This window comes from Chaetomium globosum, genomic scaffold (genome assembly GCF_000143365.1).
Source record: "Chaetomium globosum CBS 148.51 scaffold_3 genomic scaffold, whole genome shotgun sequence".
Classification (NCBI taxonomy): Eukaryota; Fungi; Ascomycota; class Sordariomycetes; order Sordariales; family Chaetomiaceae; genus Chaetomium; species Chaetomium globosum.
Window position 1 is genome coordinate 870,043 of NT_165978.1, and position 16,424 is coordinate 886,466.

General features: G+C 55.8%; 5 protein-coding genes across 5 annotated transcripts; 1 reads left to right on the top strand and 4 right to left on the bottom strand.

The window, feature by feature from the left end:
- Positions 1 to 998: 998 nt before the first annotated feature.
- On the bottom strand, positions 999 to 5,598 carry CHGG_05568 (uncharacterized protein; the record flags this gene model as incomplete). Its single annotated transcript, XM_001221662.1, has 4 exons — positions 999 to 2,744; positions 2,797 to 5,082; positions 5,133 to 5,236; positions 5,310 to 5,598. The coding sequence occupies 4 exons, from the start codon at positions 5,596 to 5,598 to the stop codon at positions 999 to 1,001; spliced, it is 4,425 nt and encodes a 1,474-aa protein (XP_001221663.1).
- Positions 5,599 to 6,444: 846 nt separating this feature from the next.
- Positions 6,445 to 8,309, top strand: CHGG_05569 (uncharacterized protein; the record flags this gene model as incomplete). The annotated part of the gene is made up of 2 exons (XM_001221663.1): positions 6,445 to 6,678; positions 6,735 to 8,309. 2 exons carry the CDS (start codon positions 6,445 to 6,447, stop codon positions 8,307 to 8,309), a joined length of 1,809 nt encoding a protein of 602 aa, XP_001221664.1.
- A 534-nt stretch (positions 8,310 to 8,843) lies between these two features.
- CHGG_05570 (uncharacterized protein) lies at positions 8,844 to 10,029 on the bottom strand (the record flags this gene model as incomplete). The annotated part of the gene is made up of 3 exons (XM_001221664.1): positions 8,844 to 8,861; positions 9,067 to 9,125; positions 9,453 to 10,029. 3 exons carry the CDS (start codon positions 10,027 to 10,029, stop codon positions 8,844 to 8,846), a joined length of 654 nt encoding a protein of 217 aa, XP_001221665.1.
- Positions 10,030 to 10,836: 807 nt separating this feature from the next.
- Positions 10,837 to 12,058, bottom strand: CHGG_05571 (uncharacterized protein; the record flags this gene model as incomplete). The annotated part of the gene is made up of 4 exons (XM_001221665.1): positions 10,837 to 11,109; positions 11,165 to 11,740; positions 11,805 to 11,929; positions 11,995 to 12,058. 4 exons carry the CDS (start codon positions 12,056 to 12,058, stop codon positions 10,837 to 10,839), a joined length of 1,038 nt encoding a protein of 345 aa, XP_001221666.1.
- A 1,085-nt stretch (positions 12,059 to 13,143) lies between these two features.
- On the bottom strand, positions 13,144 to 16,165 carry CHGG_05572 (uncharacterized protein; the record flags this gene model as incomplete). The annotated part of the gene is made up of 5 exons (XM_001221666.1): positions 13,144 to 14,021; positions 14,079 to 14,817; positions 14,885 to 15,010; positions 15,081 to 15,299; positions 15,365 to 16,165. 5 exons carry the CDS (start codon positions 16,163 to 16,165, stop codon positions 13,144 to 13,146), a joined length of 2,763 nt encoding a protein of 920 aa, XP_001221667.1.
- Positions 16,166 to 16,424: the final 259 nt, after the last annotated feature.

Genomic DNA, 16,424 nt, shown 5'->3' on the forward strand with positions numbered 1-16,424 from the left:
GTTACCCATCGGAGAGACGGCCAGGGCAGGGGAGACATCTGTTTATCATTGTTCTTTTTATTATTCTGGAGTTTGGGTCGGGGAATCGACCTTTTTCGATTCTGCCCTCTTTGTGTTGTTTGTACGCTCTCAAAAGTTTATGCACCCCCTGCTTGCTGCTCGGTGCTTGGCCGCCGGTGCTGCTCATTGGGGCATGGGTGGCAGGTTGGGATGGGGAAGGTGGAGGAACTTGCCTATCTCTCTATAATGGATTCATGCGTTATGGCATCCGCGTTACTCCTTCACATTTTGAGTTGTTCTGAGTTGTGGCTTCTGCTTTTTCTGAGACAAGGCGACATCCCATCCGCTCATCGGCTCCCCAACCACTTCAACCCACGACGATTTTGGCGCATGGGGTGGTCTTTGTAATGGTGGCCCCCTCCCGGGATTGGAGGCTTTTTGTTGGCCTGTTTTATTCTCCTTTTTCTTCTGCCGTTATGTCTGTCAATCATTTTCATATATGGCAAGCGGAAAGCGATATCACAAAGAGGGGGAATGGCTCGGAAGCCAGGGCGTGATGACGAAGGTTTGGCTGGGCATGCAAGAGTTGGTTGGGGACGAGAGAGACACGAAAAACAAGGGCGCATTACCTGTCGTTGACAGGTCATCTGGAGGCCTGGTGCGGTGCCTCGAGGCTATAGACAGGCCTTTGTATGTACACAATCGTTGGTTTGATTCTGTTCTTGTTATGGGCATTTATAGCTGGTCGAATAGGTTTCAACCCAAATTGTTGTTGCATTACCTTTGCAAGTTCCTTGTCGTACTGTGACCATTCTTGGGGACATTATGTTTCATTTGTGTGTTATAACAAAGTTAAAAGAGACGTGACCACCATCCATCCACCAAACCAACCCAGCGCCAACCCCTCCCCTATGCCACCAAGGGAACAAAACAAGATGAGAAACCATTCGTGGAGCATTATCCAGTGTCCCGCAGCATCCAACTCTGACAACCATACCTCAAGCAGCCGTAAACCCAAGCTTTGAAAACAGGGTATCCATGGCCACCCACTGCCGGCCACACTTCTCCAAATACTTATCCATCACGCCCTTCACCGTCCCAAACCTCGTTTTATTATGCTCCGCCAGCACAAGCACCTTATCCCTCGCCTCCCCGGCCGGAACACCCTCCCCGCCCTCAGTCGCGGTCGCGACAAGCTTCTTCTTGGCGCGGTCCACGTCCCACAGCGAGGCAAAGTACAGCAGCTGGTTGTAGACGGCCTTCTCGCCCATCTCGTAGCGCATGCGGCCCTGGCAGTCGCGGGCGAGGCCGCGGGGCCCCAGGCAGCGGCTGCCCGCGACGCTGATCTGTCGCGTGCGGTTGCCGCAGCTCGCGTCGTCGCACACCAGCCACCCTTCGTAGTAGCGCGCCGTCTGGGCGCGCGCCGCCGCCTCGACCTGCGCCACGATGGAGAGCGTCGAGAGGACGGTGCCGCACTGGGGGCAGGACACGCCCGAGGGGGTGATGCGGTCGCTGGAGCCGAGCAGGCCTTCGAAGGGGGCGGTGGTCTTGCAGGCGCGGCAGCGCAGCGAGAGGCGCGCGCAGTCTTGGAAGCGGGTCGCGTCGGGGATTTGGGACTCGAGCGGGTGGATCTCGACGTCGCGGTTGCTGCTGGAAGAGTTGCTGGTGTTGTTGGTGGCGTAGCGCCGGACGTCGAGGCCGAGGTTGTCGGCCAGCTGGGCGGTTGAGGTGCCGACGATATTCGCGCAGAGGCGCTCGACGGGCGGGAAGATTTGCTTGCCCAGGTACCACTCCACGTCGGGAGTCAGGCCCGAATCGGCCTTGAGCACGTCTTGTGGGGTGTAGGCGCGCTTTGGGGCAGGCTCTGACGTGGTCTTGCTATCGCCTGTGATGATGTACGAAACGACGTCGCCTTTGCGCATCGTCTTGCCACGCGCAAGTTCGCGGAGAGCAACTTGGACCTGAGGCATGCTGTCTGCGTTGGGATACTCCTTGGGAGATTTGCCGAGTTGGGTCAGGATGATGTATTTGGATGTTGCAATCGCTTGTTCGCGCATCTTGCTTGAGATGTCACGCAAGTATTCGTGGATGCGCTGGATGGATAGCTCGATGTCATCGCCCGAAAGAATCTCGTCGAGGATACGCTTCGAAATATCCCTTGACAAAGGACAATACTCGCGGCGCTTCATGTCGAGACCCTTGACCTCCATCTCCTCGATGAATTTTCCGTCGACCTCGACAAGGTTCATGGCGGCATACTTCTTCTTGGCCTGGAGGAGGATGCGGCGGAAAACATTGTCGATATCGATCTCGAGCCGCTTGTACCGCTTGTTGACCTCGGCTTTGAACGCCCGGCCAACCTTGAACGCGTCCGCTACATTGTCCACATTCGCGTTGATCATGACGGAGTCCGTGTCACCATAGATGACCTGCAGTGACATGCCCTCAGCCAAATCTTTGGTGCTGCGGAGAATCTCGCGGCCCTTAAAGGTGGTGAGAACAGCAAGAGGTCTGGCGTAGAACCGAGACTTGGTATACCCCAAACAGCCGTACATGGAATTGGCCGTCAACTTTAGGGCTAGTTGCTTGATGTCGTAGGTTGCAAGTTGCTCTGGGGTGATACCCTTGGCCTTCATCAGGCCCTTGACTTGTCTACGACGATCGACCAGCTCAGAAATGAGCTTCGGGAGGATTCCAAGTTCTTTGTCCTCCGGAACTGGAGGCACTCCATCTTCATCATCCGACTAGGCCCTAAATTAGCAAGGGTGTTCACGTATGAGGCAAAAGGGTACTCACCACAAACGACCGATCAACGGTAGTAAAGCAGATATTGTACTCTTGGATGATGGAGGGATAAAGGGAGTTGAAGTCCATGACGAGCACAAACTTGTCATATAGACCCCTTTCGGGCTCGAAAACGAGACCACCCTTGTACTTGTCCTTTTTCTTACTATCGGCGCCACCGTCCTCCTGGTCTTCTTCGTCGGCGCGCCCTCGCCCCTTGAAGGGCTGTTTGTCAGGGCAGATGAAGCGTTTCTTGTGGAATGCGTGAAGAAGAATGTACTCGTTTCGCTCGGCACGGGTACCTGTAAGGGTTCGCGCCCACGAGTTACCTGCCAGGTTGGTGAGGACTTTGGTGAGAGGAAGGATCTGAGTCCTGAAGGCCAGGGCCGAGATAAAGTAGGTGTCGGCCTCGGCGTGCGACAAGTAGTCTATCAGGCCCTCCTTAGAAACAGCCCAGGTTTTGAGAGCCGACTCGTTGTCTACATCTCGTCGATGGATATCTCCCCCAAGATAGCGACTGCACATTTCCGTCAGACTCCACGACTGGCACTGATACATGACAGATTTGCCGGCCTCGTTGGCGAGATCGCAAAGAAGGCGACCGGCCATAACCTGGCGCTCGGCAAAAACGTTGCCGCCGACTTTGCCAATGGAGGGTGGCCATGCGGACCGCCTCAACCTCCCTAGGCGAGACCATTGATGTGTCTTTTTCTCGTAGAGGCGGTTCAGCAAAATGCTATAGTCTACGCCCTCCAGCTGGTGGCCGAGAATGACGTCCGGGTCAACAAGATCAACCTGGGCTAAGAAGAAGGTTAGGATATCAGACTCCTGCTTCATAAGCTTGACCGATCCTCTCTTCCTCTCCTTGGCTAGTTTCTCAAAACCGAGAGGGAAGGCATTTGTTTGTGGCCGGACGAGGGTGAACGTCCGACATGGCAGCTTATCTGCCGGAGTTGTGTCGCTGAGCGAAACATCCTCGTAGATCCTGGCGCTGATGGCTAAAATCTCCTGCTTGTTGTCTTTTGCATTGAACATGGTGCGCAGGGCGATGCTCATCATGGTTAGCGGAGGCATATCCATGCCTTCATTCTCTTCCACCACCGTCACCATCTCTGGGTTATCGACAAGGACTTCGAGCCGGCAGTGCGAGGCATTCTTCAATGCACCAAAGTCGGCATCTTTGATCCGCAACCAGCACGGACCCATGACGTTTTTCCAGAGCACGAATTGCTCGAATAGAGAAGTATTGGTGCCGAAAACATGTGAGAAGGTCTCGCCCTTCGTGCCGAGCTCAATGGCGGGCTTGGTGTAGGGGTAGAGCAGCTTCATGTACTGAGCCTTTTTGGGGATGTCGGGGAGTTCGAAGGCATATTTCCGGGTGCAAGTCTTGATCTTGTGCATGTTGACGTTCATCTTGGTCATGATAGTGTCAACTTCGCTGTAGACATCCATCATCTCCACCTGCTCCGTGGTTTTAACACCGCGCTGCACCCGGTGCTTGCGGGGCAAGAAATAGAGCTTCCTGAGAATGTTGTCGACTTTCACGAAGCAGCTGACATGATGACCGGTCTTTTTGTTCAGAACCTTACCAAAGAGACACAAGCTGCCATGCACTTCGGTATAATCAGTCCAAAACATGTTCAGACTGCCATCCGGCTCGATGGCGTCTTTGTAGTCCATCTTTCCCATACTCCTAGCCTCTGGTTGCGAGCTGCTTACGACGTTAAGCTTGTCGTTGATACCATTCCACGACGATGCGTCAACGGCCGTTTCCGGACCCTTGGCGGGTGACGAAGTCACCGGTGTTGGGTCGGGTTTGATGATCTTCTTGATCTGCCGCGCGGCGGACAGGTTGACACTCGCAGCAGCAACAGCACCTGTACGGCCAACTTCCATCATGTCGTCATCGTCATCGTCGAAGTCGTCGTATTCGTTGGTGTCTGGCTTGGGTTGTGTCCGCCGCTCAGCAACCTTTGCTGCAGGCGAAGAGGGTGCAGGGTCGCTCATGTCCACGTCGAGAGGCACAGGGAGTTCATCTTCTTCGGCGGGCGGCACAAAATCGTCTTCGGCCATGGCAACATCGGTGGCCACGGGAGAGGATGCACTACCGTCAAGCATTTTGGTCTTCTTGGTGGCCGGCTGCCGCGATTCTCGTGCTGGGGAGAGCGCGCGGTTTCTCCTCCTCTCGGCCGACCTGTCTCTCTTCTTCGTCACCCTCGGAGCGGGTACCGGGACGTTCGCATCGACTTCGCCGAGGAGATCTTCCAGAAACTTGTCGTCTTCTTCTGTCTTGATGACCTGGCAGGGTGTCAGTCAGTAGCGCCGGGGCCGACTGGAACCGAACCGACCTTTGGCTTAGGTTGTGCCTTGGAAGCCCCCTTTGTAAAGTACTCCGAGATGTTCCGGTCATTCGCGTCTCGTTTTGACTGCTCTTCATCCCGCTGCTTCTTGGCTGTGTATGAGTAAAAGGGTTAGTGGGCTACGCTACTAAGCTGCAACCATTGAAGGACATGAGGAGTTCCTACACTTTCGATCCTTTCCACGAACTGGCAAGGCGCCATCACTTTCAGAATCGTACGTTTGCACGCGGTCCCATTCTTCACGGCCGTCGTCGGCATACCCCTCACCGTTGTCATCTACAACAAAGTCGTCTTCGTTAAGGCGGTCTCGAACGATCTTCTTGTACTGGTTCTCGTCGACTTCTTCGTAGAGGTCCGCAGCATCTTCGACCTCGTACGTGTCAAAATTCTTCTTGCCAGACTGGCGCAAGGCGCGCAGTTCAGCGAACCTCCCGCGCTTGCTGGCTTTGGACATTTTTGCTTCGTCTCTTTTGTGTAATTCGGGTTTCTTCGGTGGCTTGATGACGATATAATTGAGGTTTCAGGACGATGGCATTGACATTGACGTGACGTTAAGCAGTCTTTTGGAGGATTTGGTTGTCCTCGGGGATTGAGGGAAACAACACTCTCGGGGCGGTTATTGGTGTGTTGTGCGTTGCGTGGGAATAAGGCACGGGTCTCATTCGTTAATTGCCAGTTTACAGTGGACGCGCTTTTCGTGTCTCTCGCGTACAGCGACGCGTACCCCTGTAAACCTCTCAATCGCTGGACCCCTGGCCGCCAATGGATGCCCCCACTCAGTTGTTATCCGGCAGGCAAAGGACGGAAAAAAAAGTTGGGGCGCCAAGCCATCGAAAGAGAGCAGCGCAAGTGCGAAGGCTCGAATTTTGAACTTGAGCATCACCATCGTCAGTCCATTCCGATACCCCGCGTTTATATTCTGAGCCGAATTACGCCAATCGTTGAAGGAGATTATACCACCACCTCTGTTTCCCCGCCCCAAAGGGCAACTCGCGCCGCCATGTTCGTCTGCCGGGGTTGCCTCCGAAGCCTCACAGGGACCCCCACTGGTCCCATCGGAGCCCGGTTGCTTGGTCCTCTACAGAAGAGAGCTGCGAGCTCGATATCGGGCCGGAGGCCATACACAGGGAAAAGGGCTGGGGCCGATTTGCGTAGCAGTATTGAAAGCCCTAACCAATTCGGGACCCAACATTCCCCCTCGAAGGGAAAAAGGGCCTCGGGTAAAGAGCCACCCGGTGACGATAAGGAAGATTTGGAGTACGAAAACCTCGATACAAGAGGTGGCGATCATGCCAGGAAGATGTATGAGAAAAAGCTGGAGTCAAACATCAGGAGGCATCTTAGCCTCACCCAGGACCCCTATCACATTGCCCAGAGTGTCGCCGGAATGCTTGAAAAGGGCCGTTTCGACGAGGCACTTATGATGGCGCGTATGTCCAGCCGAAATACCAAGGTCGAGGTTAGCTGGAATCATCTGATCGATCACCAAATGAAGAACCATCGCCTTCATGCTGCCGTGAAGTTATACAACGAGGTGCGCATTCGCCTGCTTGCTTGTTTAGGATATACAGGGTGCTAACCCCCGCCCAGATGAAAAAGCGAGCTCAAATACCCAACGCAAAGACGTACACCATCATCTTTCGCGGCTGCGCACAATCTATCCATCCCAAGCTGGCGGTAGCCGAGGCCACCAGGATCTACAACTTCATGATCAAGGCCGGGCCACTCAAGCCCAACACCATTCACATGAACGCCGTCCTTGAGGTTTGCGCTCGTGCAGGAGACCTCGAGAGCTTGTTTACCATCCTAGTAACTTCCAATGCCAGCATGCGCTCTCCGGATGCCCATACCTTTACCATCGTCCTAAACGCCCTCAGATACGACTCGGGCCACGCAGACAGATCCAACATCGGACTGATCGATGCCGAGGTCAAGCGGGAGATTCAAAAGAACCTCTTGAGAGCGAGGGCTATCTGGACGGACGTGATTGCGAATTGGAAGAGCGCCAAGATCATCATTGACGAACATTTGGTGTTTGCCATGGGCAGATTACTTGCTATGGGCGACTACAAAGACAACGATAGCGTCTTGGACCTGCTCGAACAGACCATGAAGATTCCAAGGTTAGATAAACCCAACGTCAAGCTCCCCGACGCCCCGCCCGCCGAAACCGACGCCGCAGCCGATCCGTCCATGCCAGAAAACGAAACCGCGGACACCACCAACATGTCACCGAAGGACCGAAAGGCGTTCGTTGGACTGAGAGCGAACAAAACCCCTCTGTACGCCCGACCCGGCAACAAGACGCTGTCCCTCGTCCTCACCGTTCTCGTCAACACGCGCAAGACGTCCAGCGCGGTAAAATACTGGAACTACCTCACCAAGATCGCCAAGGTAACACCCGACGACTCAAACCACGCCTGGTACCTACGGGCTCTCGCCTCGGGCCACGCGAGCGCACAAGTCGCCTCAGTCATCGCGGAGATGCCCCCGACGCTCCTCACCCCACTCACCTTCCGGCGCGGCTTCTCAGCCTGCATCGGCGACAACCTCAACCCGCAAGCCTTCAAAAACGCCTGCCGCATCTTCGACGTCATGGCCACCAAGCAGCGCTACGCCGACGCCCTCGCCATGCGCTTGTTCCTCCAAGTGGCGCGCGCCAACACGCGCCACTTCCACGACGCACCACCACCCACCACGCCCAACGAAACCGCCGCCGCCGCCTCCGCAGCCGGCAAGCTCGCGCACGGCACGCAAATCCTCGCGGCCCTCGACCGCATGTGGGAGCCCTTCCGGATCCTGACCGGCTCGCTCTCCTACCCCGCCGAAGCGACCCGCTCCCCAGAAGAGGAGCGGGAGCGGCAGCGCGGCGCGCTGCAGGAGATCATGGCGACGGCGCGGCGGATGATCGCGGCGATCGACCGGGTGGCGGGGGCCGAGGACGGCATGATGCAGCTGGTGGCGGCGGCGGACCGGCGGGCGGCCAAGCTGTGGCACGCGCGCCGCATCGTGCTGCAGCGGCTGGTCGAGCGTCACGTGCGCATCCTGTACCCGGACGGCCCGCCGCCCGAGGAGGTGAGGGAGCGCCGCACGGTGTTGGAGGAGGTGGAGGGCCTGGCGGAGGAGCGCACGGCGAGGCAGGCGGCGCGGCATGCTTCGTTCTAGATTGTTGGAGTTTGTTGGGGGTGGGAGATGTATTATACGTGTACATTTATAGTTGGGGGTTTATGCCATGTACAATACGATCTACCAGGGAAGCAAAGCGTCTTACTCCCTGTAAAGAATGTACTTTTAAGCAACTGTGTCGACAACTCTAGGCCTAGTGGCGAACTTTGTCTACGGCTTTTTGATATCTCTATTCAAACTCTTCCCATCCCATTTCGTAACCCTACGGAACCAATCCCACCCCGGGAACACTGTTATCACAACATCTATATCAATACTGGGTAATCCTATGTTATCCCACTCTTCGCGCCAAAACCCACGCCTCTTCAAGCAACCACAGCAGGGCTCGAGACAACCCTCGGCCTAGCTCCCTCCCACATCGACCCAACTCCGGTTCTTTCCACGTCATGTCTACCCCCAATTCTCTCCCCTCCCGTTTCCCCAACGCTACCCAGCATCCCAGGCACATCCCCCCCATCCTCTCTCCCACCCCCCTGTATTTGGCCCCCAGCCACATCCGAACTATCAACATGACTAGCCGTACTGGCCGGGCTGGGGGGACCGTGAGGTGTGAGCACCGAAAACGAGTCCACAGTCGAACCGGAATGAGTCAGAGCGCCCGGGGACGAAGGCTCGCTGCTCCGGCGGGATGATGGCGAGGGGAGGAGGCAAGTTGGCGATGAGGGCGGTGACCAGTCCGGCGACCAGTCCGGGGAGGAGAGCTGGTATCTTTTCAGGGGTGGTGAGTGTTCTCTACCTTGGTTTGGGTCTTGGTCCTGGTCTCCGGCGGTTTGGCTTTGAGGTTGGTCATGACCTCTGCAGAAGGGGGGTTATATTAGTTAGTTTTAAGATGTGTGGCTTGAGAGAAAGGGTATCGGGTAGAGACTGACTCGGAGGAGTCAGCAGACATGATTGTCCAGAGGGTCCGGAGCGGAACTCTGGGGGGCGGGCGTGACGGCCGCGGCAGTGGGCCACCTAGTATAGATCAGCTACCTTACGCAGTGGTGACTGGGCGCTGTTTGCTCACTGTGTGGGTGGCTGTGACTACGTTCCTCGGAGAAACGGAAGTTGCTATCTACTACTTCTAGGCCTTGCTTTTAGCCTTCCATCGCGAGTTACTTAAGGGGTAACAAGACCACTCACCCCGAACAGCTCTTTGGACACCAGACCGGAACGAACTCCAGCTCCCGGCGTTGGAACCTTCCCCTGAACGCGCGGCGGGACCAGCAACAGCTACAAAGTTCTCCTTGTCTTCGTCCGAAAGAGACGGTGATCGGCTAAACAGGGAGACGCCACGTCGGCGAAACCTTGAGGGCAGAGAATGCAGCCGAAGACGACTCCTAAAACGGCGACGTCTCATGGGTGACCGGGGCGGCGTGGTCTCAGGGGAAGAGGGCGAGTTGGTTTTCTGAGGTGCTTCCTCCATCACAATCTGGATCTCCTGGGAGCACTCTGACGATCCGAGAGCGATGTGGTCATGGCGATGGAAGCGAGAACCGACCGAGTGGAACCAACCGCGTTTGCTCTTCGGCGGGTCGGGTTGGAGGGGCTGGGGAGTGTTGTCTGTTGTGGCGTTTTTGGTGGTGACATTGCGACCAAGGAGTCGCGATGTCTTGTGGCGAAGACTAGCAACGATGGACTTCCGGGAACGGCTTGTATTGAGGCTTGTCTCGAGGCTTGCCTGGTCCGATGGGCCGACGAAGTCGGGGGTGGCCGACATGTTGGAAACGCCCTGCTTCTTTTATTCTTAAGATTGAATTTGATACAATGGTAAAACTGGAGAAGCAAGAGGAAGATGAATCCCTTGAGTAATGATAACAATGTGAGGCCTGGTTGGCTTACACACTATAATAACAGCATAGAATGGATGGTAGTTCCGACTCGGACATTCGCCGAGGAAGAGGGCGAAGACTGTGGCCCCGTTCTTTCGATAACCCTCGCAGATAAATAGATTAGGCAACGCCGTGTCCATCAACTACGGAAGGCACTCTAGGCTGGTTTGGGGAAAGAGGGTCGAGATGAATTCTCAGGAGTGAGGAGGAAGGTGCTCCTAGAGCCGTCCTCAGGTGTAATAAGGTTCAAGTTCTGTCGACATGTCACATTCTTTACTTACTACTACTGCATTATCCCACATCCATCCGCCAAAACATCATCCAACGCTGCAGGAACACATACGGGATTGATGGCGCTAGATTCAGAAAATGGGCGATGTTGGATGCCGTCATTTCTTTCTCGTTGTTTATTTCGCCATAGGCACACCCGCGACCCTTTGCGTTATCTGTCCGTCTGCTGTTCTAGCCCTCGAGAATTCCAAACCTTCCCACCATGGGACCTGAAACGCCAATGTACGCCGTGCTTAACCAACATGACATCACTTTCCTAGCACCCCAAGGCTCTCCGTGATTACCCAGTTCCACCACCAAATACAAGAATGGGAAGAATGCCTACAACTCATGCACTCGAAGATCTATCGGCATCTTCAATGCGCGGAGGGTCGACACCAGAGCGGCCATAGAGGTGATACGCTCTATCTCCCATTGAAGCGTCCACTCCGGCTGAAACCCCGACCCCAGCGGTTCGTCTTCACGAGATTGTCGCTGTACAAGCCACTGCCAACTCCCGCCGCCGGCCCCGTGGGAGGTTGTTTCGCCGGTTGGGGGTCCGCATCCATTGGCTCATCGAAGCCATAGGACCCATCTACCACCATGTCGTCGGACGAGGCGCGAGCTGATGCTGGGTTGACGGGGGCGGAGGGGGTGTTGCCAACCTTGGGGTAGACGCTCAGGACGCGACCATCGGCCTGGTACAGTTAGCGTTCAAAACTGCCTAAATGTCGGGAAGCGGGAGCGACATACTGTCTGGTTGTTGAACGTAGCAATTACATTGTCGGCACCTTCCTTACTCTCGAAAACGATCTCCGCAATTACCAACGGGTGCTGCTTCACCACGCGACAGCTGGTAACGATACCACCCACAGGGGTCACGGCGCTCTCGATGTCGGCCGCCGTCGTGCCGGGGGCAAAGTTCTGTGCCATGACGACAAATGGGCCGGCCAAACCCCGGATCGTGATGCCCTTGTTGAATGCGCCTGTCGGCTTCGCCATGGCCTTCGGCCCTGTCGGAATCGCGCCGTTGGTACCGGTTTCCGGGTGCGCTGGGCGTTGTTGCTGCCGGGGGTGGGATGATTGCAGTTCCGACCTTATCAGGGCTTGTGCTACCTGGGCGGCGCGACGCGTCTGGCGCCTGTGGCTCGCTGGTCCGGTCGGGGGTGCATTCGGGTCAGTGATGCGTGCGGCGAGGGAGCCTGCACCGCTGCCGCTGGCTCGACCGTTGGCCCTGGGGCCCTGGGTCTGTGTCTCGTGGAGGTCGTGCGTCCATTCTCCGTCAATGTTGCCCGTACTATGCCGCGGGCGGCTAGTATGCTCGGTACGCTACCGTGGGTAAAGGTTAGCGGACTGGGATGGGGCGATTGGGGAGTCAATCAGGCAAACGAACCTTCTTCACGCCTGCGCGGCTGGCGAGGCTGCCGGCGAGGGACGATTTGGAGGCGGGGGTGCTTGAGCGGCGGTCTTTGCCAAATATCCTGGCGGCAAGCGCTTCGTTCTTCTTTCGATCGCGAGCTAGAGAGTGGATGGTTGGTTCTGGGTGCTCGGCGTCCGAAAAGTGAGCGCGCTGGGTTGCATACCTTCGTGGATTATCTTTTCCAAGTCGGCGGCGCCCTTGCCGCCATTCTTGCCGTTGGCGACCATGTTGCCGTGCAATTAGGTAACTTGATCGGTCGAGTGAATAGAATGTCGAAATGCAGGTGTAGCGGGATGGTTTCTTTGTAGGGTGCAGTAAAATAGAATGCAGCGATGAACTTTTGTTTTTGAAGGCGAGGCTGCAGCTGGCGCTCTTTCTCACAATGGCTGCGGGCGGTTTGTCGCTGGACCGTGTTTCTGGCGCGCGCCAGCGAGGATTTGCCCCTGCGGCCCGCCGACAATTCGAAGCTAAAAGCAACTCGGAATCTTGGCGAATACCCGCACTGTATCCACACAGTGTCCTGGCACGCATTCTCATACATTCAGCTTCAACTCGACCCTCAGAGCAAGAGTCTAGATATTTCAATGGTGAATTATTATTTGAGGCATCTCGGCATTTACACATACTTATTCTTTAGCTACGATACTACTATTGTAGACTTACCCACAGGTATTGTCCCTCAATACTAAAAATGAATAGCAGTCTGCTCAAGGGAAGTACATAGCCAGGCAAGCCGTTGTCAGAAAGCGGTTGCTCAATAATACATATTTCTCTTGTTCAATCTTTTCCCCAAGATGCCCATTCGCCGTTTATCCAGACGGAGTCAACACAGAGCGGCGCAACCATCAAAATCAAAGCCGCTAGCGCTACAGAACGGAAGAAGAGTATAAGCCATATACATAGTAAACAACAAGGCAAATGTGTTTGTGCCGCCGCCCCAATGTTGAACCCCCCCTTCCCTATGTTCTTTTCGTTGCCTTCCCCACTATCCATCCACCCATCATCACCCATCCAAGCAAGACTTTAAAAACGAACACAGCGTGGCAGGAATGACAACCAAGAATATGACAATGGTGATGACTCGAATGATAATGCAGCTTTAAACCTAGTAGGGTAGGCAAGAAAGCAAGCAAAGCAACGAGTCTCGGAACGCCGAAAATTGCAGTTGCAAGTTGCATCAATGGGAAGGGAAAGCCCATAACATCATGCCCGTCCTCCAGCCCCCGCTTCCCCTTTCGTGTCTCTCGCGTAAGCCATACCGTATCCAACTCGCAGCCTGCCACCCACCCTCCTAGCACTCCGGATAGCAATTCTAATGCCAAGGGCCCTGGCCACTGCCCATGAATCCCTCCTCCATCGTGCGCGCCTCCAGATTCCGGATAAAGTCACGATTGTTGCCCCGTCCACCCTGCTGCGCTCGGCTCCCCCTCCTTGGCTGCCTGCTGGCTGTCTGGAGGTCCATGCCTGCCAAACCTTCTGGTGGGGGCGGGTAGTACGCCGGGCTGGGCTGGAGTCGGATGGGTTGCGTCGGGTCGAGGTGGCTGGCTACTCTCTGGATCGCGGCGGGGATGCCGCTCTGTTGCTGCTCCATCGTGGAAGCGCGCTGCCTAGGCCGGTTTTGCTGAGCGTACAGGTTGGATTGGGCATAGTTGGCCGGCGGCATTTGCACAGATGCCTGTCCCATACCCATCTGGCCATATCCACCTTGCTGCCCACTGTACGGGGGCGGCGCCCCTGGCTGCGCGCCGGTTGGAGTGTACATGTTGTTGTTCCCGTAAAGCGGTGGTGGTTGCTGTGGGTGCCCTTGCTGCTGCTGCGGCTGCTGCGGCTGCTGCTGGTGTTGTTGCTGCTGCTGATGTTGCGGCTGCTGCTGCTGCTGCTGCTGATACTGCACGGCACCCATAGACCCGTAGGCCCCTTGTGCTGCTGTGCTTGCCTGCGCTTGGGCTTGAGCTGCCTGGGCCCTTTGCTTGCTCAGGGCCTCGGCTTGTATTTGTTGCTGTGTACCGGGAGCTGGTGATCGGTTGAGGGCGCTCGCCTTGAGGTTCATGGGCGGCACAAACTGGCCAGTATACTTTTGTTGTGTAATGAAAGGGTGGAGCTTTGCCTGTTGTGGCGACCACCTTTCGAGGGGGTTGATAGTCAGCAAACCCCTGACGAAGTCAATGAAGGCAATGCGGTTATTCATTTCTGTGGTTATGGTTAGTTCCTTTGTTCTCTAGAAAGCGATAGGCAGTAACGACTTACCCCTATCGATTTCTGACTGCTTCATATTCTTCCGGGGCATCGGGTATGACTTGATAATCTCGGGCAATGTGTTGGCCTGGAAGTACTTCTTGCTGGGTTGTTCTTTTGTGTTGCGTTCCCGTGAGTACTGTTCCATGCTCTTTAGGTGGTAAGTTCGGCGGCCGAATTCATCCTGCCTCTTCTCGAAAAATTCGCCAGCTTGCTTGCCCATCTCGATCATCCAATTTGGAGGGTTTCCAAGCATTTCAACGATTCGGGAGACCTGGTTGTACTCAGAGGAACCTGGGAACAAGGGCAGGCCAAGGAAGAGTTCGACCACGATACATCCCAGTGACCACATATCGATGGCCGAGGAATATGGTAGGCCGAGCAAGACCTCAGGTGACCGATAGAACCTGGACTGGATGTATGTGTAAACTGTTTGCCGTTCATCGCATGCGGAACCGAAATCAATAATCTTGATGATTGGGCTCTCGAGATTCTTGAGGAGAATGTTCTCCGGTTTCAAGTCGCAGTGAATCAGCCTCGCCTTGTTGAGCAGCGCTAGGCCGTTCAAAAGCTGCTGAGCAAAAACACGAACGAGGGTTGTGCTGAGACCCCGGAACTGGTTCTGCTTGATAAGCTCGTACAAATTCACGCTGAGCAGCTCAAACACCAAGCACAGATGTTGTCTGTGAATGAAGGTATCTTTGAGCCGCAGGAGGTGGTGGTCGTCGTTCTTGTCCAGCTTGGTGTTGAGCTACGTTCGGTTAGCGTTTGAGAACAGCTCGGAAGAATGGCACAATAATGGCGCGGCAGCAACTCACCAAATCCAAAACAGACACTTCCATCATGCTCTGGTTGAAGTAGGCTGTGCGGTTCTTGATGACCTTGACAGCGACAACTTCCTGGGTCTTCATGTTCTGGCATTTCACAACCTGGCCAAAGGTGCCCTGGCCAAGAACATCCAAGATCAGATATCGGTTCCTTAACAGAGTAAATATTAGCCACTGTATTGCCCACTCCCGGAGAGAAGTCGTACTTGTGTCCAGCTTCCTCAGAGCCAAGGATGTCATTGACGTAGAGGATATAATCGCTATCCTCATTATCGTAGCCATCGTTCTTCAAACCCTTGCTCGGCTTCGTCAAAACACGGCGAGGGTTACGTGACGACTCGTACTTGAAGCCGGGGTTGCAGATTCGGTATGTAGCTGGGAGTTGCACCGTGAGCGCTTGGAGAGGCTGGGATGGTTGGGTTAGCAAATCTGGCGACAAATCATGTAGCGCATTGGAGGCCAGTGACTGACGCTGAGAAAACCACCTTCGGGGTTGGCTCGCCGAAATGCAGGTTGGCTGTTGACCTTGGGCTTGAGATCTGTCGATGCTCGAATGCGCTTGAACTCAGGCACAGGACCCCTGTCCTGCAAAGTCGATTGCTGTTGTTGTTGCGGCTGCGGGGCACGCTTGGGCGACTTGGGATCGACATAGGAACCGTCCATGGGAGTCATGGCTGACGGGGAGTAGGAATCCTGGCTGCCGCCGTATGGATTGATCGGAGGTAGCTGGGGTGCCGCTTGACGGGTGTTGTAATAAGGGCTCTGTTGCGGGGCATAGTCCGACGAGCGGGTGGGCGATTGCCGTTGCGCGGGCTGTTGCGAAAACTGGCTTGCGCTGCTCGACTTGGGGCCGTATGGCGACGTAGGCGACAAAACCTCCATGGGCGAGTATCGTTGGGCGGCGGCAGAAGGCTCTTGTTGGAGGTTGGCGGTGCGACCGCTGGAGGGGTGTTGTTGATGATGCGGCCGCATCGGGTATTTGGCGTTAGGGTTGAGAGTGGCGTAAGAATCATGGGAATCTTGCATCGGGACGTCGCCATTACCGTCGTGCAGAAGCGGGCTCGCCATAGGCGAAGTTGCCGACGGCGGCGTCTGGTGCGGATTCAGGCCGCCCTGGTAGTTGTCGTACTTGAAGCCCGCCGGGGGCTGTTGCGCCGGGTTCTGGGCGCCGCTACCAAAGTCCCGCGGCGACATTTGGCTGCCAGTGTTTCCATTGTACCGTCGCTGGCCGCCGGCGCTGGCAGGGTCATTGTACGCCTGCCATTGCTCCATGGCTGCTGCTTCTGGAAACGACGGGGCGACAAGGCTCGCGGATTATGTGTTGTGATGGTGAGTGCTGTACTTTGTCTGTGTCGCAGCAAGGCAGGTAAATGAGTTTGGAGTCCTTGGGCTCTGGTGCGGAGGGGAGGGGGACCCGCTCCGGCCAAGAAAGCGGGTCAACCACAATCCACGATCCACTGCGCAGCCAGCCAAGGTCTGGAGCAGGGGTGGAAAGGGCGCTTGTGTGGACGCGTTTGGCAGGAGCTGTGAG